Below are 26,720 nucleotides of genomic sequence, written 5' to 3'. Positions count from 1 at the left end.
GTGTGAGCTTTGCTCGCTGTGATTTAAGCACGGATCAGGTAACCTACTGCTGCTGCCAGGGTCGCCCCCTGATTGGAAAGGAGGGGCCGGTAGTAAGGGTCACTTGGTTTTTTGAAGACATTTAAACAATTAAGTCATGTTGAAAATGTTAGAGTCTAACTCGAACCCTCACCGGCGGCCTCCGAATAAGGCTGTGCGCCCTTCCACATATGCTTTTCTTTTACATTTCCTCAAAATGCTGTCTCTAATCATTCTGGAGTTTGGCCCTGCAGAGTATGCACCCCACCTTAATGTACACTCAGCCAAGACTCACTACATGCAGCACAGGCTACATGATTCACACTATACAATGTGCAGTTAAGAGTGATTTGCGTAGTGTCGAGGGAGATGTTTTGGAGTAGTGCATTTGGTGTGTTTGATTTATTTTGCTGGAATATAAATAAAGAAGGGAGAAATTTAGATGGACTAAGGAATTTAGGAGGGATTTGCTACAGATTGTGTTATTGTGATTACTGTATTTTTGGTACAGATTGCTAACCGATGACCGTTTGACCGATGGTTGACCGTATCAACGTTAACTGGTCAAAGTTGTCGGTAAAAAAAAGTGATCTCTAAATTAGGCTTTTATAGACAGTGGACTAAACGCTACTTCAGTTAGTCATCTCTTTCAAAGATCTTTTTGTGTGAACACAAATCCCTTACACTCAGTTTTAACTCGCCTGTTTGTACTTAATAAACCAATAAAAAACATTCGGCACAAGTTCACAGCGTTTTGGGTTTGCATGCTCACAAGGTTTGCGAAAAGTAAATGCTACAGGTTATTTTTTGGTAAATTCCTTCATTCGAATAGTAAATAAAATACAGCAATAAAATTATTACAATTAAAGTCTCTCATTATTGTGTTCCAAATAATTCACATTTACGTCTTTTGGGCTAACAGTAAAGTGCAGATTAAGTTTTGTTTTTGTAAATCCCCCATGATTTTTACTACTTAATTAAGTTTTGCTTTGTAGAAAGCATTTCTTTAAAGTGAATTTCGTTTTGTATAAATTGTATCTTCATTTTAATAAGTGTTTCATCAACCAATTACATGTATTTAATAAATAAAAAACAAATATAGCAGAGAATATAATAACAGGTCCGTGCATGAAGGTGGCAGCACTGCGCGTTCAATTGCATTGTATTGTTAACTAGAACGCACCTCATCATAAATGAATAAAACTCAGCGTAGGCCTATATGCCTCATACATCAGCATTAAATATTTTTGATGTATTTGTTCTAGAACAGACAAGGGCTTTCTCGCACACAGTGAGGTGCCTATTTTATCCATTGGTTTTATCGTGTTGCAGTCTATTACTGTGGGTTTACACTGTTAGACACAAAATAAACTTCAGTATTTATAACGTTTTGTCTTTATTTATCCTCCAATAACATCTGCTCCAACACGAGCTCAAAAACAACAACCGGCTTTTCCGCCCGGGCTTCATAATAAAAGTCCCCTTTTAGCTTCGGTAAAAGGTTATGTGAAATAATAAACAATATTTATCATGGAGCTATAATATGCATAAACACATTTTAATGTCTTAAACTTAACATACACCAGATGTGAGTTCGACGATTTGTGCGAGTAGATTACATACATAATCAATGTAAAGACACGGTCAGACGCGTCCTCGCCTGGGGCGATGCGAATGACTCGTTATGGACGGCGCGTTTGCCGCGAAAACACGCGCTATTTGCCTCAAACGTGTCTTCACCCAACTCGAGCGAAAAATTTGCATGACACGAAGTTAAATCCCGCGAGTAATCTAGAGCGAGCAACGTGATGCGATTGCACGCTTTGCGTTTGGTGTAAACCCACAGTTAGGCAGCATTCCGCATAAGATGGGCTTAGATTTGGAAATACATTAGATCTAAATTTCAGTGGTAACAGATATGTTGATGATGATCATCCTCTTTTTTTTAATTATTGTTAGCAATACCTCAAAGTACAGCGTATCTTCGGAGCTGTCCTTTTCTGAAATGAGCCGCGGCAATTTTCAAATGAGCTTCTAACGCTAGACAAACGCCTTTATTTTCAACGTGATCACCTTGTACCTAAAACATTTCGAAACTAAGCAGCCATTTGTCCTCAGATTCGCCGCCGCGTTTGCGGGACTTATGTTCTGCACGGTAGGGGATTTAAAAAAAGTGATGAGTGGAAGGGCAGCGCCGCTCTATATGTGTGTGTGTGAGGCAGAGCGGCAATTTCGAAACTGCAGGTGCGGCTCAAAATGGCTGTTATTTCAAATAGCGTAGCATATTTTAAACTAATAGACCCATCGGTTAACTGGTTTCAACCGGCTAATGAGGCTCGGTGGTCGGTCAAGAAAATTTTTAGTTTTCCCCATCCCTAGTACAGACTTATGTAAACCAATCTGTCATTTACTCTTTTCTACATAAATAGACCATTTCAAATGATGTAAACAACACCGGTCCAGAAACACCTCCTGTTACAGTTTGTGACAGTATTTTTTTATTATTTCACATATCATTATCTTTAAAATGTTTGTTGGTTTATTTTATCCCAACGTTTATCTAGTGTTAAAAAACTGGACCAGTGTTGTTTACATCTTTTGAAATGGTCTATACATAATGTAAAGAACATTCTGTAAAAATATAACTTTGATATATTTAACATTGACTGAGGTACGTTCCACGAAAGCCGTTTGTTTATGTTGTTACTGCTGAAACCGTCTATACCAAGTTTTCACTATTCAGAAACAATACCTTTTGAGAGAGAGAGATAGTCATTTTTATTTCTTTTATAGAAGAGGTACAAGGACGGATTATCTATTGACGGGATTGGGCGAGTGCCCTGGGGCACCAGGCAATTGGGGGCTCCAAGGGCTCATGAATGCAACCAAATACATTTTTTGACAAAAATATGGAATGCGCAATCGTTTTTAATCCTCATTTGCATGATGCGTCAAACGTTTTTTGTCCCCATGCACTCAGTTGAATGTACTGATGGGTCTACGCAGCCCGGGTAAAGTCAACACATCTCACTCAGAACCACAAGAAGACTTTTACTAGACTTTTGACTAGACAATATTAATCACTTGTGAGAAAACTTCTGGATATCAACTTAAATGCTTTGTCAAATGTGATCTGAAGTCATAAATGAGGAGCTCAGATGCCAAAGCTAAACGCCACCTCTGTCAAAAATGAGATAATAATATTAACCGAATGCTCTTGGACCGTATTATACCTTCATCAATACTTTAGCCTCAAATTCGCTTCATCCCGGCCTCAGGCCATTCAGAAATACCGCTTGGTTTGCAGAATCCTTAAACAGTAATTTACAAGAAAACATGTCAGACAAGAATAAGATCCTATAAGATGTTGTTCTCTTAGTCAGTTCAAGTTTAGTTATATCTTCTATAAATTTCCACTAAGGAGGGTTTTATTTTTTTATATAGCACATTTTATATTATTACATCCTTGAGAACAGTTGCTCCATTGCTTTCCTTGTTTCTTATAAGTAGCTTTGCATACGTGTCCGCTAAATGTGACCATAAAATTCAGACCAAAGTCTTATGATATGATTATGAGTTTAGGAGCATCAAAGTTGAATTTTAATCATTTCAACTTTTTACCTGACCTGACTCTTTATGTAGGATGGTTTTATGTAGAAAACAGTAAATCAATAAAAAATGACTAGAGCAGACCGGTTCACAAATGCATAAATGCCTCAATGACTGGGTCAATGTTCTATAGGCAAAAGTTGAACTTTTTGTTAAGTATATATAAAGATATATGTTCAAAGAAAACCAAACAGTACCAAAGCAACACCGTCAAACATGAATGAAAGAATAAAATGGTGTGAAGCTTCTTTGAACAGCGAGGATCAAAAGATTTTACAGCCTGATTCCAGTCAGTGTAGAAGTTGGGTCATGTTTCAGAGATCAAAACACAGGAATCAGCAAGTTACATGAATGCATGAAACAGATGAAAGTAATCATGGTGCTGGCCTAAAACACAATAAAGTGTAAAGTTATGATCTCCCACTGAAGCAAAATATTAATATTTTTTGAACTGAAACATTTATAGAGAAAAGTACACCCTTACCAAACATTAAGGTTCTTATCTTTAAAGTACAGTAGATCACCTCATAAGAGGTTTCTATGAAATCACATCACTGTTGTACTGTAACTAGTGGGTTAATAATCTCTGTTGCCAATGACAGAGTATTGTGTTAACAACGCAAAGGTTGTGAGTTTGATTCCCTTTCCGCGCTTTGAAAAAAAGTGTCTGTCAAATGCATAGATATAAGTTTGCTGTTCTAGTTGAAGAAGTGTATCTGTGGGATTCCCTCCAGTTCCTCTGGTCTCTCCAATGACCGTAAATACGACATATAAACAGGATGAGTGAGTCTCTGTCAGCACTGAGCTTTCTAACACACAGCCCTGTTGTGACCTCAGTTTCATTCAGCCCAGCTGAGTCACACACCATCATTTGTCAAGGACACAGGCGGCAGACAAAAGACCTTGTGCGTTCTGGGATGAGATCATGTGTTTTAAGTTTGTCTTTGTCCAGTCCCTGGTGTTCTCTCTCCTTGGCAGGGAACTATGTATTGGGCTGCTTTTCGCGGGGGTTGTAGACATTGAGTTTCACGAATCTTGTCTCAAACGGTGGACGGCACATGCTGTCACCACTTCGGTGCAGCAGCCCAAACTATATGTCTCAGATGTGGCAAACACATAGTGACCTTTACAGCTTGAGATTTCACAGAACTGTTGTTCTTACTGCTGAGACAAGCACAGATCCCACAATTATGTGTACATTTAACAAAAGCACATGCAAGAGATGTAATTGTGCATTCTGTAGCTAATGCAGTAAAATGTGATGCTAGCAATGCTAAGATTATGGGTTTGAATGAAAGCACCTGAAAAATAACTATATGAAGAGCTTAGATGCAAAAGCCGCTAAACGCCACATCTGTCCCAAAATGCGATAGTGATATTGACCGAATGCAATCGACACATATTATACATCCAGTAAATACTTTGCTTCAAATACACATTATTTTGACCTCAGGCCATTAAGAAATACCAGTTTGTTGGCAAAATCCATTAAACAGCACAACAATTTTTAGCAAAGTTCTCTAAGTGCACGGCTAGAAAATCATCACAATGAGATTTTTTTCCAAAAAAAAGGCTTGCATACGTTTAAAGGGTTTTGCAGCGAAAGAGTCAAATTTGTTAAATACCTAAAAAATTAATAAAGTGACATTTGTAAAAAAAAAAGGTTTTCCCTAAAGGTGCCAAATAATGCATTGATACAATGGTGATACATATGGGGCCCTATTTTAACGATCTAAACGCATTGTCTAAAGCGCACAGTGCAACGTCTAAATGGGCGTGTCCGAATCCACTTTTGCTAATTTAACGACGGGAAAAATGGTTTGTGCACCGAGCGCATGGTCGAAAAGGGTTGGTCCTATTTTTTTAATGATTAATGAGAGTATTTTGGGCGTAACGTGCAATAAGCCAATGAGAGTCTCAGCTCTCATCCCCTTTAAAAGCAAGTTGCGCTGGCGCTATGTCTAATACCTACTTAGAGGACGAACTTTGTTAACTGAAAAACTAAGCAGAGGAAGAAGATCCCCAGTTTAAGATTAATGTTAAATAATTGTGTTGTTTTTTTTACTTGTATTGAAATTGTTATTTTTTTATTAAAACCTTTAAAAACCGTTTTCTTTTACTCATGGAAGTAAAAAAGCAGGCTTTTAATTGCTTTAAATGATATCCAAATATCATCAAAAATTATTTACAAGTATGTAAGAAAAGGTTTGTACTGTAAAAATACTTTATTTGTAACAAACAGGAGATAAAGAATTTACAAACGGCTCTCCGCACATTTCAGCACTTGGACAGCGTCACAAGATTTTTTTAAGCATTACTTAAAAATGTTTCTCATTTCACCATATACAATAAATTCTTTAGGTAGCATTTAAAAAAAAACATTCAAAAACAGATGCATTTGTTCAAAGCAAAGCATTTATTTAGGCTACTTATCAGGCTACAGGTGAAGCAGCTCTTTGTGCCTTCTAACGTCTCATAATTAGTCCTCATTTATGTCCAAGGGACTCAAAAAAAATCTTTTACATTCAATCCTTTAATCTTTCATAATTAAAAGCGTTTTCGTGCTGCTGCGCATTCATGTATGTGATAAGCAAACCCACGTTGTCGTCCCGTTTATAGGCGCATATTACTAATGCGCTCAATAAATAACAAAAAACATATTGCGCCATTTACTTTAGACTTTAGAACAGGTTTTAGTTGGTCAATGACGTAGTCTATTTTAGTTGCCTCAAAATGGCAACGTGACACACCTCGTTTTCAGACCAGAACGCCCATGGGCGCAAATGCATTTGCTATTTAAACAACGTGGCGCTAAACATGAAAATTATAATTGCGCAGGGTGGAAACTAGCAAAAGACACTTGCGTCGCGCATTGCACTGCATTGCTAATCACTAATCAGATTCAATGGATTGTGTTAAGCTATGCTAAAAGTGTTTCCGCCAGACCCGGAGATCGGCTGAAGGGATTCTAAAATGATAAAAATCAAATGTTTAACTTTAGAGGAACTGGAAAATGAGAATATTTTAAAAAAGTGGAATTTCCCTTTAAGAATATATTATTGTTTAAATGAACTCCTCTTCATTTAATACCAAGTGTAAAAAGATGCAAGTAGCTCACTCTTTATTTTTTTGTTTGTTTGTTTTTCATATGTAGACTGTGAGCATCTGATCAGGAGGATGCTGGTATTGGACCCCTGCAAGCGTCTGTCTATAGGACAAATAAAGGAGCACAAGTGGATGGTTTTGGACGTGCCTGTGCAGAGACCGATGTTATATCAACAGACAGCAGATGGAGAGGGCGGGGTGGGAGAATACAGTGAACAGGTGCTCCGGTTAATGCACAGCCTGGGCATCGACCAGCACAAAACTATAGAGGTGAGACCACACCCACAAATGACTACTTAAGCTAGTTATGTGTAATTGACCTGTGACAGCAAATTCTATCAAAATCTACTTTTAAAAAAACAAAACATTTTACTTTTTAAATAATTTGTTGGACCCTGTATGACCATATAAAATGCACTTTTAGAGTGGAAAAATGTATTCAAAATAATAAAAAATAAAGTTTCCCTTATTCACTAAACTATAACTATATTTTTTACTTGTGTTGACATTTATTAACAAAGTAGAATAGACATTTTATGCCTCAACAATCCTCATACTATTGCCTTTTTTGCACTAAATTAAACAGCTCCAAAAGGCCAAAGCTCCCTTCCTAATTCACTCAGACAGTTTATGGAAACTATGCTGTGAAAACAGGTCATCCAGAAATCATCAGTCTTGACGTCACAATCATGAGATCGTTAACATGTTTTTACATATCAATGCCTCTCATCTCATGAGACTAACCAGTCATAACAGGCCATTTATGCATATATTATCAGTCTTAAAGGTACAGTAGCAAAACCAGCCTGTTCTATTCTGCTGAAGTTAAAGATTTGATGGACTGCATGGAAAAACTAAATGCTAGAAATACTAAATATTTTTGTCTATTACTTTTGCAGTCTCTTCAGAATAAGAGTTACAATCATTTTGCTGCTATCTACTACTTGCTGGTCGAGAGGTTAAAGGCACACCGTTGCAGTTTCCCTGTGGAGCCCAGACTCGACGCCCGCCAGAGACGACCCAGTACGATTGCCGAGCAGACCGTCGTCAAGGTAACCGTTTTCGGTTTGCTTCTGAAGATGAAAATATTAACAGCAGTCCAAGCCATTCGTTTCTCATCTTTTCCTCTGTGCTGCAGGCGAGCAGCGCTGCTCCTCAGGTGAGCTGCCTGCCACAGAACGTACGTCTGCTGCGATCCCCGGCGGTGCCGCAAGCCTCCGCGGACTCCTTTACATTCCCACAATCCTCCTGTGCTGCTGATCACGGCCTCATGGAGGAAGAGGTCGGAACTCCAAAAGTAAGTGGCTGACACCTCGCATTAAACATTATACAAAACTTACCCGAACCCAGTTCAACTAGCCAGTTGTTCAGGACTGGTAGCATTATTGTTTCTACATTAAAAGACACGGCAGATGTTATTGCAGACCATCGAATCTGAGTTCAACTCACTTCTTCCCTACATTGCTATTAAGCAATTTCAGTCCATCCAAGGTCAGGCGATAGGTCTGACTGTTTGCTCAAGCCCCTTATCACGCCCGCTCCCCGAGGAGCCTTTTGTTCAGCGTCGTTCCTGACAGGCGGCCAGATCCGATGCCAGCTTGGCATACAGCACCGGAGCCGGCCAGCTCTATCTCTCATAAAAGTCCCAGTTACCCCATCCTGTTTTTTATTTATCTGTCTCTCGGACCGTCACAGCGAAATGAATCTAAGAGACTCCGCTTTGATGTCGCCATCTCTTAATAAAGTCTCCTCTCTCATTCAAACTTGGGATGTGGTTGTTTGCTTTAAAGGTGCTTAGTTTCTTTTAGTCTCTGTCTCTTTCTGATTGTGAGGTGACCACGTGTCCCCTCGAGGCTGTTCACAGCTGCTTGGCTTACATAAGCAAGTGTGACTGCGGTCGTGACACATTGGACGTGACAGCTGTCCATTCGCTCCGGTTAATCCTTCTACTTTCCCTCTCGGAAAATTCCTTTAAAATCTTTCATTTGTACAATCATAATTTTGGTATGTATGTCCCTCCACCTCTCCGCCTGGTTGTTATTGAGAACAGAAAGGGAAATTGTGGCAGTCTTTTTAGTAAAAGATCATCAGATCTGATGCTCGATCTTGGATTGTACAACACGACCCCTGGAGGGGAGGGGGCCGCTGGGATTACATAATTTGTTTGGAGTCAACAGGATCACACTGTTTGTGCGTGACTACGGAAAGGCCAGGCGCAACGATTGGCCTAGGGCAGAACGAAGAAATACGGATCTGTGGCTGTTCTTCTCAGCGTGTTGGGATCACAGCATTCCTGGCACAGCGTGCCACAGGAAACTCGGCCCAGGAATGGTACAACTTCGACGCAGACCACTTCATGACTGTAGTTTCTCCAGGCGCTCATCCAGATGATCCATGTCGGTTAAGTGTGTGTGTGTAAGCATATGCATGTGTGTGTAGTCTGTCTGCGAAAGGCTTTCACTGCCCTTTCAGCCAATACATACTTCCTGTCCCCACATTCCAGACTTCCACACCCCTCCTCTCTGCCTCGCTCATTCGTCGGGGCGAAAAGCAGGAGAGAAGGAGAGACGGGAGAATGAGGCTTCTGTTTAAATGTTCTCAATCCTCGACACATCAGAGGATGTGTTGATGAAGCCCAGACCGTCAGCGTGTACAGCACGTTAAAGTTAGCGTGCGCTGCTGACTGGATTGCGGGTGACTTATGAGGGCAGATAGCAGATTAGAGCTTGTTCTGTGGAAATATAATGCTTAAAGGCATGTGGGTGAAACGTCTTATCTACATTAAGAGCGACAGGCCGTCCAAAACGAATGAGATGCACAATAGTGGCCAGAAGTGATGAAAATTTGCTTTAAATGCCCTCTTTGGTTAGATTAAATTATCAAAATATGAGGTTTATGGTACAAATGGAAACTACAGGTACATTCACATTATAAGCGACTTTGTCGCTGTGTGTCGCTCATCTCTTTCAAAAGAGGCGTTTCTATATCTGGTTGTCATAAACAAATGAGTAACATTCACTCCAGTAACTGACGAGAGATGGATTACTTGAACTCCCCTGCTTCGTTCTCATTGCTAGGCGCTCCCAAACATCGCTCATATTTACTTAAAGTTCAACATTTCTCAACTTTGTCGTGCGACTTGACACGACCATCCACCCACCAACGGTCACTGTCGCCGGATGCCGCCGAGCTTCCATTGAAATCAATGAGATCGCGTCGCTCTGCTACTGCTAGTCGCTTATAATGTGAATGCACCTTAAGGGCCAGATTTACTAAACAGGGGGAAATTAGCGCAAGAGCGCAATTCCAAAAAAGCGCAGATGGTAGTGGTAATATCTGCAGGTTATTAACTAAAAAGGCACAAATTAATTAAAAAAGGCGCAACAGCTGATTTCTCATAATGACCAACGCAATCTACTAAGAGCAGCGCAAATTAGTAATAAGCAGAGCTGCAGACTCACTGATCATGAGTTCAGGACTAAGGACATCGCAGCGGAAAATTTGGGGGTGTAATCTCAGCTAACAAAGCCATAGGACACTGAAAAGAACTGGAGGACAAAAATGAAGGTTTACAAGAAGTTTTGAAACACCTGCTATTGTGTTACATCTCCTAGTCACGTCTATATTATTTACTTTGGAGAAAAAAAACTTGTCTTGGCAAACAAGATTTTTGAATAATATGCATTCCAAATAAATGTTAAAACTATCCTCTCAGTGTATCACGCGTTCTCTGATCTCTCCATTTCAAGCGCAAATTAATTTAAGACATGCTTTTTTCAGCGTTAACTCTTTCCCCGCCAGCGTTTTTTTTTACGTTTCCAGCCAGCGCTAGCATTTTTCATGATTTTCACAAAAGTGTAATGCCTTTCAGAAATTGTTCTTCTTTAAATATATAAACATACAATATATCAAATGAAAGAACAGACCCTGCTTTAAAAAAAAATCATCCTTCCTTCCTTAAGGTAGGTTTCTTCAAAAAACTTCAAAAACACAAAATTTTGAGCAAAAAGCTGAGATAAGCTCATTTTTGTGTAGGGCTTTTGAAAGAGTAAGATTTTTTTTCTTTTTTTTGAGGATCGCTCTGAATCTTATCTTTTTCATGTGAGGCATTTCTTCCGGGTTGTATAACTTGCTAAAGAACCCCACCTGGTGCATAATAGCAGTATTGTGGATTGCTGTAAATACTCGTCATTGGCAGGGAAGCGTTTTCTGTTAATTGACAAGTTAACTAATGGCGAGGAAAGAGTTAAATAATGGCACAAATTCCATAACACGCGCAAACATTAGTAAATTGCATTGCGTGAATCATTTAAATAATCTCCTCCTCAACAATTTTGCGTCTAAAAGGGAAAATCCTAGAAATGCATATGCAATAAGGTCAGTCGCAAAACAAAAAATAACTAGACCACACCTTTTCAGAACTAATGATCCAATGCACGTCTTTAGTAAATCCCCACAGTCGTTATTTAACGACAAAATTATGGTTTGTGCAAGCTATTAGTAAATCTGGCCCTAAATCTTTATTTAAATTATTTTTTTAAAATGCATAGATAAGGTATACACTTATTACAATTTTATCTGTTATAAATGTTGATCCTCTATTATGGAAATATTTTCTAGTCATTGTCCTGGGCTGTCTTTATAAACTTTGTCTTAGTGTTGTAATTTTTTGGCAAGCCTCCTTAAATTCTTCTCAAAGTTGAACTTCAGTTTATTCCCCAGACACACCAATGCAACATACATAAAAAATCAATGCATCTTTAATCAAATTTGGAATAAAGATCACGGATATCAGTTGTTGTAAAGTTGGACATCACGTTTGTCATCATTATGTCATCTTTATATTGATGAACACAGTGGGCAAATTTATTTATGATAAGTAGGTATTATATTGGTTATGTTAGTATTGCATATTATCCAAAACATTTGATATTATTGCATTATATGCAGCATTGTATCCAAAGTGACTTACAGTGTATGCATTTTATCAATATGTGTTTTCTCTTGAGAGCGAAACCATGACCTTTGCGTTGCTTCCACATTACCACCAACTGACCTTTTACATGTATTTTATGTTGGATATCAATGAGAGCCATCAAAGATGTTAAATAGGATTGTTGTTTATGTTTTATTAGGTAGCTGAAATGTACTGTCTAAAGAAACAGAAATCAATTTTGCTCAGAAATAAATTTAGTATGTGTCTTGGCTTTCAGACACACAAAATGTGGTGCTCATTCAAAAAAAAATGCATTTTTAAATTTGTCAACAAAAATAATGATCTGCTCACTGCTTACAGTTAACGGCTGCATGCTGGACCCCCTTCCCCCAGTAGCCGTTCGGAAATCCAGCACCTCATCCCCCAGCAACATGATGGAGACGTCTATTGATGAGGGCATCGAGACGGAGGAGTTGGACACAGAGGATGACCCCGCCCATCTCTTCAATGCCTATCAGATGACCCGCTTTGGTCAGCGTAGACACACGCTGTCAGAGGTCACCAACCAGCCAGCAGTCTTGACCAGTGCAGGTCAGTTCATATAAGAAGTTCACTACATATTATGACAAAGCTGTCCGTGGTTCAATGAGTAAGAAACACTTAAGTGTGTGGTGTTGGGACTATTCATGATGTTCATTTCTTTTTTCAATGCAGGTAAATTGTTCAGCATGGGTCAGAACCCCTCTCTAGGTAGCGTCGATTCGGAGTATGACATGGGCTCCATGCACAGTGACCTCAGTCTGCTGGAGGACACACCCTCTCTTAATGAGGTGGTCTTAGGCAACGCACCCATCAACAGCATTCCTCCGTCCTTCATCAGCGCTCGGCCCGCTAACCCCGCCATGCAGGCGCTGAGCGCCCAGAGGAGAGAGATGCACAACCGCTCTCCCATCAGCTTCCGTGAGGGCCGCAGGGCGTCAGACACCTCACTCACACAAGGTGAGCAGCACCCTGAATTCATCTGATTTATTACACTGTAGCGTTTTTGTAAGCTATGTTGTAAAGACTACTTAAAGTGACACTCCACTTTTTTAAAAATATGCTCATTTTCCAGCTCCCCTAGAGTTAAACATTTGATTTTTACCGTTTTGGAATCCATTCAGTCGATCTCCAGGTCTGGCGCTAGCACTATTAGCATAGCTTAGCATAATCCATTGAATCTGATTAGACTATTAGCATCACTAAAAAGTAACCAAAGAGTTTTGATATTTTTCCTATTTAAAACTTGTCTCTTCTGTAGTTACATTGTGTACTAAGATCGGCAGAAATTAAAAGTTGTGATTTTCTTGGCAGATATGGCTAGGAACTATACTCTTATTTTGGCGTAATAATCAAGGACTTTGCTGTCGTAACATGGCTGCAGCAGGCGTAGGGATATTAAGCACTGCCCGAAAATAGTCTCATTGGTTACTTTCCATAGCAGGGGACTATTTATAGGTGCTGCATAATATCATTGCGCCTCCTGCAGCCATGTTACAGCAATGACCTTGATTATTACGCCAGAATGAGAGTACAGTTCATAGTCATATCTGCCTAAAAAAACGCAACTTTTAATTTTCCGTTGGTCTTTGTACACGATGTAACTACAGAAGAGTCAAGTTTTAAATAGGAAAGATATCGAAAATCTTTGGTTATATTTAAGCGCGAACAATCGCCAACAATTTCCCGGTACGATACGTATCCCGATACAAGGGTCCCGATACGATGCGCATCACGGTACAAGACTATTTTTTATTAATTTTTGTTCAGAATTTAGTAACATTATTATTATTATTATTATTATTATTATTATTATTATTATAATTATCTGTTTATTGTAGATTGAATAAGCAGTGTTGTAACAGTTGTGTTTTTGCAATTCATTTATTAGCTTTTGGGGTAACGTTAACTCATAGAAATACTTAAAGTAAATCTCAGAGTTAGTACTTAACTTATGTTTTTTACAAGCAGTTTTACACAGATAGTGCCTTTCTCCACTCTAGGCATTATATTTGTCTCTCATTTAATTATTTTATATCTATGAATATATGTGTTAACATGCAGTCAGGCTTAATACTATTTAATAGAAATCAGATTATTATTGTGGCAGCTATAGTTTGAAGTAGCTCTGTATCTGTTCTCTAGATGTACACTTTTCACATGCAAATCTTTGTCATGTTTCTTCTCTAATGCGTTAGTACTGCTTTATAAGAAAGTGGCTAATAAAGCCCTTTGCAGTAGTATAGGCTAAGATATCTGCGCTTTCAAACTGAACTCATTGATTTTAAATACGCACGCGCGCGCGAGAGAGAGAGAGAAAGAGATTACGTGGCAATTATGCAGATACGTGCGCCAGCGAGACAGACACGCAAAGTGAAAGTATACCCCACTACCTTTAACTCTATGTACTCCGCGGGACACATACGTCCTTTCCATATGGATCACGGATCAACAGCGATTCGTCACGTTACTTTCAAAAGTGCATCCGAATCGATTGGAAGGTGTTGTATCAATGCGCGCATCGTCAGGGTCCAGGGCGATGTATCGTCGTATCGATATTTTGAACACAGCACTAGAAGCTAAGGGTCTAATCAGATTCAATGGATTATGCTAAGCTATGCTTAAAGTGGTAGCGCCAGACCCGGAGATCGACTGAATGGATTCCAAAACTGTAAAAATCGAATTTTTAACTGTAGGGGAGCTGGAAAATGAGCATATTTTCAAAAATAAAAAGTGACGTGTCCCTTTAAATGTCCTAATTTAACCAAGGCCTCGTTCTTGCTTAATCTAAACCCTGTCTGGGAAACCGCCCCATGATGTCTTCACAAAGCCATTTCAGATCTCTAAGCTAAAACTGAAACCTGTTTTAGACACTTTTGGATTCATTTTTCAGTGAGAATTATGGGTGCGGCAAATTATGAGATTGTCTGATCCACAGACGTTACCCAAAAAGCTACCATGAAGTTTGGCAAAAATAAATATTGTAAGCGTCAGCATTTTAAGGCATTAAAAATATTACACTAATAATAATGCCCTAAAATGTTTGACTATATGATTTGTCTGCCATTCTGGGATTCTGTCTCTCTCGCACTTGTTATTATTTTTGCACTCTCTCTCTCTCTCTCTCTCTCTCTCTCTCTCTCTCTCTCTCTCTCTCTCTCTCTCTCTCTCTCTCTCTCTCTCTCTCTCTCTCTCTCTCTCTGTTTGTCTCCTGTTTTGCTCTAAATGTCCCACCCCACTGTCAGATGATTCACTGGGTGAATCAGAAAATGCTTTGAAGATTGAGCCAGCACGGTCCATTTGAGTTCTCTCGTCCTGTGTCCAGAATAATGACCCTTAATCACTTGAAGCCCTAAAATAACCCAAGGTTCTTTTTTCAACCCTTGACAGAGGAGTTAAAAGCCACCGAAGACCATTTTAACATGCATTCAAGTGATTTATAATGCTTTTGCAGTGCGTTTTACTGGAATAGATTGATTGGGCACATTAAGTGAGGTCACATGGCTAAACTGCATTTGAGCAGTCAGAGGTGACTTGGGTTCAGTCGCTTCTTGTGTCTCGACACCCCCCTGGTGAAAATTCCCACCCGGACACGGATAATCGAGCAGAACGGCATACATAAATGATTTATAAATAACAGTTATGATTCATAAGCCGACATTTCTCCCTGTATAGGTTTGGTGGCGTTCAGGCAGCACTTGCAAAACCTGGCACGGACCAAAGGGATCCTGGAGCTAAATAAGGTGTACGAGCAGATGGGCTCTGGAGAAAGCCCTTCGCTGGGACTTCTGAACCCTCAGGCCCATCCACATCACTTACTGGACCCTGCACTACAGGTGAGTCCTACATGAGCTGACCTGAGATCAGATCTTTTGATGATGCATGAATGTTGAGAAGTATGACCAAAATCCCCTATTGAGAGTTTTAAAATGTCATATGAGATGGGCTCATGAAAAAAGAGCTTTCACATGACTTTAATGTTTCTCCAAACACAAGCATCATGCAGTACTTTGACCTCCACATACAAAGCATTACAGATTGTGTCACTGAAGTCTCCCCTCCCTAATATTACATCCTGCAGATTTTCTAGTTTTGTCCAAGGTGACAACTAAACAGCTCCTCCATGAGCAGTGCATAAAGCCAAATTATTGGATTATTGTGAGGTACTCTGCTTGAAAGCATCGAAATGCCCTTATTTGAACTCCTGTACCCTTCTAACCTCTCCACTGACACACAGACAGCCTCGCTTATGTAATGACTGGAGAAGAAGCAGCCAATTGTCAGTTGTTTACGGTCCATCCGGGAAGCCCTGTGAATGCGGTCATTGTTGAAAAACAGGCTGGTGACTGGTGCCCATTGCTTCAATGCAAGATCACCAAAGACTGAGATTTCCTAGAAGTAAACTGTCAGGATATCTCACAGGACAGGCGCCAGTGTCTAGATGCATCATGGAGAAGATTTTATTACTCAGGAGATTTAAAACAAATAAAACAGATTTATTTGTTTTATTAAAGCATCAGCCTTGTCTCAGATGTATTCCTCCTATATTTCTTAAAGGGATATAAAAACAGATATGAATGAGACTGTTGGCATATGTAGTAGGCCTACTGTAAGAGTATAGTGCTATTACATACATGTAGATTTTGATATAGGAAGAATTATATATAAAAAAAAAGAGTTCTAATTTTTAAATGCAGACTTTTATCTGGTCTTATTACATGGCTCATTGAAATGTTTGATTCTGATTGGCCAGTCTTTAAAGGTGCCATAGTTTAAAAAACTGTATTTACCTAGGCATAGATGAATAATAAGAGTTCTGTACATGGTAATAACATATTGTGAGCCTTAAACGCGTTTGTTTCCTCGTTTTTTTGTAAATCTCGGCACGCAAAAGACAGCTGGAAAACAGGCCAATCTCAACATGACACCAACTGTGATGTAACAGTCGAGATGTGTGCCCCAAACATTAAATTACACATTAATTACAAAGGTCTTAAAATGCTAAAAACAAAGGTGTGACTGCTGAGTTAGCGCTACATGCTAATTAATGCTATATGCTAGCATTAAGGCTGAAGTTCTACTATTGACTCTACAGTTACGTTTTGCAGTCTATACAAAAAAAACACAAACCTGCCACTCAGAAATGTCCATTAACAATTTATTTTCGTCTGATACAGGCTCAAACATATAAGGTCTGTTTACTAATGTGAGCTACTGACATGAGCCTCAGAGCAGATCCAATCAGAGCAAAGCTCAATTTTATTCATGACCAGTGTTGGGGAAAGTTACTTTTAAAAGTAATGCATTTCAGTATTAAGTTACTCCCAAAAAAGTAACTATTTGCGTTACTTAGTTACTTTTCACTTACGTTACTTTTTAGTTACTTTTGCTTTACTTTTTCTTGGCTGAGGCTTAATCTCTTTCAGGCCTTGCAGGTGTTTTTTATGACTGAAAAGTTGTGAAATTGCATATTTCATCACAAAACTGTCGAGCTCTGGCTTGCCATCTCAGTTTCTTTCTCAAACTGTTCCCACACAGGCGTGTACGCATGGAGTGCATAATGTGAGTAGTTTAATTCAGATTTTTTTTATCGGATTAAACTAAAATCCGATAAAAACAGTAAGTAACTTGCATTACTTTTTTGAAAAAGTAACTCTTAATATTAATGTGTACATTTAAAGTGTAAAAGGTTACTTTACTCGTTACTTCAGAAAAGTAATATACGTAATGCACGTTACTTGTAATGCATTACCCCCAACACTGTTCATGACCCTTCCAAATAGGGCAAAAATGGACGATTTTATTTAAAGGACAAATCCTAGGGTTGTAAATGGACATGTAAAAATGTTTCTGTATTATGTTTGCACTTAATAAAGTTACATACCTTCTATATAATTATCAAAGAACAATTTAACAAATTATTTCAATGCATTCTTTGGCACCTTTAAACAACATATATGACATTATATTTACAAATGATTAAAACAAATAGTGTGTTCGTGACATTACTTGCCTTATCTTAAAACCGAAAGTAAACATGTTTTCCCCGCGGAAGGTCTGCATTTGTCAAAAATTAGCAAATAAAATATTTCAAATCAATATTTGATGTTCTTATAAGGTAAATAGCCATGTAATAAGCAGGATAATGTACAGGCAGCCGGGTTGTTATCGCAGAAACAGGTGACTGATCACACTATCAGGGCTTATTTCTCCGATAACAATTTGCTGTCTATACGTTATCCCTTACAAATCTGACTACAGATTGTTAATGTCAAAATCGATTCATTTCTGAAGACAGATGTGCAATTACTTTCAAATAAAATATCTGAGAAAGGATCGTTAAACAAAAATGTCACCACTACAACTCACTGGAGTCAAAACTGACAAGAAACAACCATAAATAAGCTTGACGTTTTTCTTTTCTATGTTTTTTTTTATGAGCGCAAATAAATTCTTCCTAGAAAAATCTCATTCAGTCATCCAGTTCCAGCTAATGTTGTAGAAATAAAAGGCAGTGAATGTGATCTTCCATTGATGGCATGCGGCATTGTGCAGATTAGCGACTGGAGCAGACCGGCATGTTTTTTCCCAGAATCCCTCAGGGTCTGTGGACGGCTATTCAACTCGACTCTTTTTATAACCGAGTAATGAATCCAAGCATTTGAGAGCACGGCCGCTGATGTGGTCACCTAGCGAGGCGCTGACATCTTTTCTGTGTATATGTGGTTTTGCTCAGGAGGAAAGAGGTCACCAGCATGACACGGCTCTGTGCTCAGGAGGAACACATCCCGCTTTGTTGTCAAGGAGACAGAGTCTAGAACCACAGTACCTCTCTCACAGAATACAGGTATGGCACGCTCATTTCTTATTGAGCAACTTGTATATATCTACACAGATGTGACCCTGTCTGTAAAATCCAGGATAAAGTCCCAAAATCTAATAATGAGATTTACAGTTTAATTTCAATTATTGATTTTTACCTTACTCTGTCAATATTAAAGATATCAAGGTTGTATTATCACAGAATGTTTTTTACATTACTGTATGTAGGATGATTTTATGTAGAAAACAATAAATTACTTTAGCTGGGTTTTTTTACAGGCAAGGTCATATATTTGCATTGATCTAACCATATCGAGATCATCTAACCAACCTTTTTGTCTTTATCCTTTACATTTATGCATTTGACAGACATTTTTATCCAAAGCAACTAGGGGTGCAAAACGATTAATCACAATTAATCTATAGCAGAATAAAAGTTTTTGTTTACATCTTATACAGTACAGGCCAAAAGTCTGGACACACTCACTCGTTCTTTATTTATATATTTTTCCACATAACAGAATGATAATACACTCATCCAAACTATGGCATAACACGAATGCAACTGTTGGAATTATGTTGGTGACTGAAAGCATCCAAAATAAATCAAAATTCGGTTATATTTTATCATCTGAAGTGCAGTCACCCTTTGCCTAGAAATTGCAAAACCATACTCGTGTCATTTTATCAAGAAGCTTCTTGAAGTTTTACTTAAAACTGAATTTTAAAGAACTTGAAGGACTTCACATATAATCTGCGCTCTTATTGACAGATTTTTCTTTAATATTTAGTGCAAGTCATCTATTTAAAAAATAATATTTTAAAATACAATTTTAGTTTTCTAATAACAGAAATTAATCTGTTTGACACAGGTTCAGTTTTTTCTACCAACGTAATTTCATGCATTTAACCATACACTTTCAGATTAAAAGATTTTTTAAAATCATAGTTAACATTTTAGTCAAGTGTGTCCAAACTTTTGGCCTGTACTGTGTGTGTGTGAACTGAGTATAATAACTTTGTATAGATAAATGCACACACATGCATGTATATATTTAAGAATTGTTTACATTTGTATATTTATGTATAATTTATATTATATATAAGTATTAATTCTTAATAAATACATATTTTTTTTCTTAAAAATTATACATGCATGTGTGCATATTTATATATACTTAATTATTATACACAGTTCACACACATGTATGATGTAAACAAAAACTTTTATTCCCCTATAGAGTAATCGCGATTAATCGTTATGCATCCCTAAAATATATACATTTCTTTATCGTTTTGTATGTTTCCTGTATTTGAACCCAATTTGTTGTGTTGCTAATGTAATGCTCTAACAATTGAGCTACAGGAACACTCCTACCTTTCTGCTACCTATGTCCTCACAAAAAGTTTCAACATAAAAGACCACTAGTTGTTTTTTAATCATATCATGAAAATCTGACTTTTTCCATGTTTAAGTGCTATAATTGGGTCCTCAGTGCTTCTATCAACCTCGAAAATGTGAAAAAGATCAACCCAGTAACTAAGTTTTGGTAACCATTCTCTGCAAGCATGTGAAAAAATAGGTAATTGAAATTTGGCTCCCCCTGTGATGTCAGAAGGGGATAACACCACCCTTAATCTGCACTATCCAACCACAGCACTGCCATTTAGTGCAGAAATCAGCTCATTTGCATTTAAAAGGACACACCCACAAACATTTTTGTTCACATCTACAAGTGTCAATTTTAACATGCTATAATAAATTACCTATATGGTATTTTGAGCTAGAACTTCACATATGTACTCTGGGGACACCAAAGATTTATTTGACATCTTAAAAAAGTCTTGTGAAATGTTTATCGAGCGTCACTAAGATTGCTGCAGCTCTTCGCAATTCTCAACTGCGTGTGCCTGTGTGTGTACAGACAGCTACTCTGATGGCCAACAGCCCCAGCAATTGCCAGATGTTCTGCAAAGAAACTCCTCGCAGTCTGGAGCAGCAGCTGCAGGAACACAGGTGCGTTTTACCTCCTTTAGTCCTTCGAGTGGTGTCAAACCCGAGATCCGTCTGTCATACTCCATCTGCTTCTCCCTCATCCGCAGGCTGCAGCAGAAACGCCTGTATCTCCAGAAGCAATCCCAGATGCAGGCCTACTTCAATCAGATGCACATTGTGGAGGACCCCTATGCAACTATGGGGCACCAGGACTCCTCTCCTCCTGCCCAGGGTTCGATAGCACCAGCACATCAACACCAAGGTCCCCAGGCATCCCCTTCGTACGTGCCCCTCGGACATCTAATGGAGCCGAACCCAGAAACCCTGGCGTACGATGCCTACCTAAGTCACTACACACAGATGCAGCAGCAGCAGCAAGCACCTTTACCACAAGGCTTCTCCGCTCAACTACAAGGCCAACAACAAGAAGCTCTCAACTATAACTACCCAACATGCGAGCCTTCAGGAGAACCCGTCTACCAGGAGCAATACGACTATCCTCTTGATCCCGGACAACCACCTCCGCCTGGCCCGACTGAGGGCGCTGGGTACGAAGGGTTGGGCGACGCATTTCTGGACGGTGAAATGATGGAGACTGTGGACTCCCAGCATGGTTTTGTGCTAGTAAACTAAAGCCAAGACGAGGAAAACAACCAGTATTACCTTGATACGCGACTCACTACGGAAAAACTGACGGATGATTGGTGGGAGAGGGATATTAGGTAAAAGGGATGGATCCAGTTTTGTATCGTGGCATACGTGAGCTGTAATCTATTTTTTATTTTTTACGAAACTCCTCCCTACCTCCCTCCTCATTCCCCAGCGGTCACACCTGCTGCTCTCTTTCACAATAGAGGGCCGGATGGCATCGGTGCCAGCACCGGGTCGGCTGTACTGCAGGACTGCCGCGTGTGGGAGCTCACCTCCTCTCTCTCGCTTTCGAGCTGACCGCAGGATAGGAGCTGCTCGCTACGCACTGTATGTAGCACAAAGACAGCCTAGATCTGCAATACGGAGCCTGCTAAAGAGCACAATTCAATCTGAACCAGTTTGTACTGGTTCTGAACAAAACTCAAAGAGTGCTTACTTTTAGTTGTACATACTTGACAAGTGCAATGTTAGTTCAAACGTATGGCAATATTAAAGCAATATATACTAATTTATCTGGAATTGAAAAAGAAGCCATAAATAGGAATCACACCACCCAAAAAAAAAGATTTTTCACTGGATTGCTCATCTGAAAGGCCCTTAAAATGGCAATCTGTTCTGCTAAAACCGCAACAGTGTTAATTCGCTCACTAATATATAAGTTAGTCTCAACATCGGCACACCAGCTTTTGGCGCACATAGCAGGATGAGTCACGACTCGTGTTTAGATGTGATGGTTAATGGGGGGTGGTTTGACCTCATCATCTCCATAGGTGCTAATTTGGGTATGCATTTATATAATTCAGAGCATTATTATTATTATTATTTCATTAATATTTCTTTGGGCTTGGAAAGATAACATCTGTTTTTAGACATTGTAGTGAATGAGAATTCCACACCTTTAGTCATGAGACACTGGACTGCGACCAATCCATTACAAAATGAATACAGCAGCACTACTAGCGAGTTAAAAAATTTCAACCGGACTACACCACAACTTACTTCAGATCCAGAATTTCTCACAGAACATGTAGATAATATACTGGAGCACTTTGTGAAGGAAGTGAATGAAGATGTAGCTAAGGAGGAGATGGCGGATGGGTGAGGTCAGCCTGCTCTGCTAGTTTCGTCAACTAAGAGACAAAAAAAGCTCATCTCTTTACAATAACGTACAAGCCTCTTAAAGAAGGACGCAAGAGAGCTTGACTTGATTGTTTCACGTGCTTTGTGTAAAGTAGGGGTTAGAAAGCGCTTTCAAAACGCAACTAATATTGTATTTAATGTGATAGTGTTCGGTGTGCCTTTTCTTCTTTTTAAATTAAGTTTGATTCGCTGTCTGTTGGTATTGTTACAGGACATACAGTACGTAGATCAGGTTTTACAAAGGTACGAAACCAAAGTCCCCTCAGAAGTGTTCCTGTGTAACCCCACCATGTGGAGTTTGGAGCTTTTCAAAACTCTTGTCAGTAATTTAGTTTTTTTTTTTTTTTGCTGTATACCGTTGAAAAGTATTAATAGCAATATTTCTAACGAATAGTCCTGAAAGTACAGATTAGTGAATGTGTTGCCATACCATAATCGCACCTTTTGCTGGTGAACACCATTCCTTAGAAATCCAATTCTGCATTTACCTTCATGGTTGTTGACCACACATAAGCTACCGTGCTGTTGAAATAAAAAGTTTATTGAAGTATTGTGCGTCTGTGTATTATTATCACTGTGAAATTGTAGTTTGACAACTCGCAAATATTGTGTTCCATAGTTACGCAAGCAGGTTTTAAATGGCTTGTGTTTACTTTCAGCAGTACAATAGGAATTTCAGACTCTTTCAGGCGATAGATGAATGCGCTTTTGTGTCTGAAAGGGAGGAGGGGGGTGAGTTTTATTATGTGCAAACTTTCAGAACCTATTAAAAAATGTCAATTAACATTTGGGAGAGTTCAGCCGAGTGTCAGAAAGAGAAAGAGAAGTTCCTCCTGACCCTTATTCACACTCGCATGCATGCATTCGCTCTTTCTCTTTCTTTCTGTCTCGATCGATGAGGTAAGATCCTGGTTGCCAGACAGCTCACCGCACAGGAATGCTCACAAATTACACAAGCGGGGAAACAGTTGTTTTTTCCACTTTGTTCTCAAAATCAACAACCACTAAATGCTGCTTTTGCCAAATTCAAATCAGATCTTATGGGGTAGAGAAAGGTTTTTTATTACATATGCTGTCAATACTTTGTTCTGTCTGCCTACTGCAATTCTGTCCGATTTAATCTTGTTTAGTTAAGTGAGTAATTCTTCCCAAAAATGAACGAAGATTCTGTCATTAAAGTTTAGTTAACAAATGTTGATTTCGTATTAATTCAAACGATGTGAATCATCAGCAGTTCATCATACAATATACAAATGAGGTCATACAACTTATGAGTCACACATTACCACAAGATTGTGTGGGAATATAGTGTATGGTGCAGGTTTAACTTGTCATTAACTTCAAAAGTAATGGATTCTCATTTTGGGGTTACCTGTCCACTTAAAACCAGCTGTCCAAAAGTCATCCCTGTTGAAAAAACAATAAAACCATTACAGAATATTCTAATGGTTTTATTGGGAATTTTATTGGTTCTAATGGAAGTGTAGTGGTTTTAATGGTAAAGCTAATGGTTCCTATTGGTATTTTAATGGAAACCATTCGAATTTTCTGTAATGGTTTTATTGTTGTTTTCAGCAGGGATAATACACCACAATCTTAATGGTAGTCTTGAGTAATTGAAAAAGGGATTTTTAAAGGGAAAAAACACAGTTCTTCAATATTTTATTATGTTTTTACTGCAACTTAGACAATGTGTGGACTTAATCGTTGTACAGCGTGTCGTGAATGTGTTAGCATTTAGCCTAGCTAAAACTCAGTGAGATGGGGAGTGATGATGTTACTGCGTGCCGAAGTCGAAGTGCTGCAAACTCTCCCAGCATACAATATAGTTCTCATTTTTTGTCTGCTTAAAAAAATCACCACATTTTGTTTTGTGCCACCATACTAATGGTGCATTCACACCAGCCACGTTAGAGGCGGCAAAAAACGCGCTATTCGCGCATAATTGGATGCTTGAACATCTGAGTTTACCCGCTTCATTCGCGCATGAAATTCTAGTCCTTCGAGCCATTTACGCGGAAATTCGCTTCATGGGAGGGGCTTCTGCGACTCTACTGAGACTACACTTGCTTCCTGTAATCACGTCACTACTACAGCAAGGTCCTGATTGGTTAACGCGGCGCGGAAATCTGCTGAAGTTCAGATATTTCAACTCTGCAGGATGCTTAATCACGTCTTTGCATTGACTTAACATGTAAATCACTTTACCGCATCTGGGGCCTCATTTATAAAGTTTGCTTACGCAAAAATCCACTGCAAAGTCCATATTTATAAAAACTGTCTTAGACGTGGAAAAGTGCTTAGCGCCACGTCTGGGTCTGAGCAGATGTACGCACTTTTGCTTGTCTGATTGCTGCAGGTTTTTGGAAATATAAGACATTCTTGCTGCTCGAAATTGGGTTTAAACATTGACAAGCGCTCTTTTATATGTCTATGACATTAATTAGGCATCGTTTAAAGGCGGAGATCTGAAACTGCTCAGCTGTGCACAAGTTCAAGATCATTTGCGATTTATACATTTCACATCCGGAAGAAAGGGGTACGCGCGTTTTCTCCGCGTATGTTTGGTTTATGAATAACACGTACGCATTTTTGATATTTGATCATAAGATCAAATGTAGGACAGTTTCTACGCAGCATTTTATAAATGAGGCCCCTGGTGTGAACCCTGCGTTACTTGTGTAACTACTCGTATAACAGTCTTTAAATGGGGAAAACATGGAAGTGTTTGGTGACTTCTAAATTCATCCCTGTTTGGATTCTAAGGAATGAATGGGGCTAGGCTAAATGCTAACACGTTCACGAAGTGCTGTACAAAGATTAAAAGAAAAAAGGTATGTATTAATTCCTTTAAGTTGAGGTAAGAACATAGTAAAATATTGAAAAACGGTGGTGTTTTCCTTTAAGATACGAGTTCAGTATTATGAAAAACGTACTGCAAGTTCCAAATCCAAAAATGTCCTCTCCAGTACAAAAGAGTATTTATTGAAACTAAACTGCATAAAACCCAAATGATTTACAAAATATCTTATGATTACTTAATATGCTAATGACTTTTGGCATAATTTATTATTTTAACCCATACAATTTATTGTTGGCTTTGCTACGAATACACCTGTGCCTTATAACTGGTTTTGTGGTAACATATGACAATCACCTACCACTCACTTTGTAAGGTTATTTCATTGTTTATTTACCTCTGATTAGTCAAATTTAATGGTATCCAGGACCTACACTGCAACCAGAAAAACATTGCACACTTACAACCCTGAATTTATCTCTTCTCCATACCAAATTGTGTGTGTATTTGCTGCCAATTAGAAAAAAAGAGGTGCATTTTTTAAGTTCACTGTCCCTTTAAGAAAATTAGAGTTCATCCAGTGCTTTGTCACAATGAGCTGGTGGTGACATCTGAATGTCATCAGCATAGCAGTGAAAGATGAGACAGCAATTGACGGATGATATAATCCAAGCATATGATATAAGCCAAGAGAAGCGGGCCAAGAACCGAACCTTGTGTAATCGCTGACACTTGTACATTTTTGGTTTATGAAAACCATCAAAGAATGACATCACCAAAAACTGAATACTGGAAGCAGTATCTTGTGACTGGACCACCCCATACAACTTTGCATTGAAGCTTGACATGTCTGTTAGCGAAGTAAAGTGGTCCTTTATTGTGGTTCATAAACCGTTTAACATTATTAAAACACAAGTAGGAACATTTAAAACACGATTTGCTACAATGAACAATACACAGGATGTACAGAAGACATCAATGACAAGCGAAAAATTGCTTTTTAGAAACTTTTAATACATCAACATTTTTTATAAAGCTGTATAATTTTTAACCCATTCAATTCAATTTTTGTGAATAAACACAATGGGGTAGTTTCCCAGACAGGACTAGGCCTTAGTTATACACTGATTTAAGCAGTTTTTACCAACATACCTTACAAAAAAAATCATTACATAATGTATGTTAAGATACATCAGTGCAAGATGTTTTTAAATTAAGGCAGCTCGAATATGGGTGATTCTCACGAAATTAGACTTATGAGGTGTCAAAAAACATTTTGATAAAAAAGTAAATGCAAAGTAAGAGTATCAAAATAAGAAGCATACAGTTACAAACATCTCTTCATGTACTATTTTGCACATGATTTCAAATGACATCATACAAACCAATTTTGTTGTTTTTTTCCACGTTTAAGGGGGAAATTTTTATTACCGCAACGTAATCCATGACTGGATTTGGGTTCTTTGACATGGAAATATTTATAATTAAAAAATCTAAACAAAAAAAAGCTTCAGTGCACGTTATACTATAAACATTTAAAGTAAAGAAACATGTGGTATTTGGTGATAATTTGTAAATGTATATACAATAATAAAGAATATAAA

General features: G+C 38.5%; 1 protein-coding gene across 1 annotated transcript in view; it reads left to right on the top strand.

The window, feature by feature from the left end:
* sik2b (salt-inducible kinase 2b) overlaps window positions 1–22,863 on the top strand; it is a 56,540-nt gene extending 33,677 nt beyond the window's left edge. The window contains exons 7-15 of the mRNA XM_073863200.1: window positions 6,790–7,002; window positions 7,632–7,784; window positions 7,871–8,033; window positions 12,029–12,259; window positions 12,383–12,667; window positions 15,383–15,543; window positions 18,444–18,554; window positions 20,455–20,546; window positions 20,633–22,863. Coding sequence (XP_073719301.1) covers window positions 6,790–7,002; window positions 7,632–7,784; window positions 7,871–8,033; window positions 12,029–12,259; window positions 12,383–12,667; window positions 15,383–15,543; window positions 18,444–18,554; window positions 20,455–20,546; window positions 20,633–21,158 — 1,935 coding nt within the window. The 3' untranslated portion in view covers window positions 21,159–22,863. The remainder of the gene's footprint in view (window positions 1–6,789; window positions 7,003–7,631; window positions 7,785–7,870; window positions 8,034–12,028; window positions 12,260–12,382; window positions 12,668–15,382; window positions 15,544–18,443; window positions 18,555–20,454; window positions 20,547–20,632) is intronic.
* The last annotated feature ends 3,857 nt before the right edge of the window (window positions 22,864–26,720 follow it).

This window comes from Misgurnus anguillicaudatus, chromosome 24, assembly GCF_027580225.2.
Source record: "Misgurnus anguillicaudatus chromosome 24, ASM2758022v2, whole genome shotgun sequence".
Lineage (NCBI taxonomy): Eukaryota > Metazoa > Chordata > Actinopteri > Cypriniformes > Cobitidae > Misgurnus > Misgurnus anguillicaudatus.
Note: the sequence above shows the minus strand (reverse complement) of the source record. Positions and strands in the feature narration are given on the sequence as shown.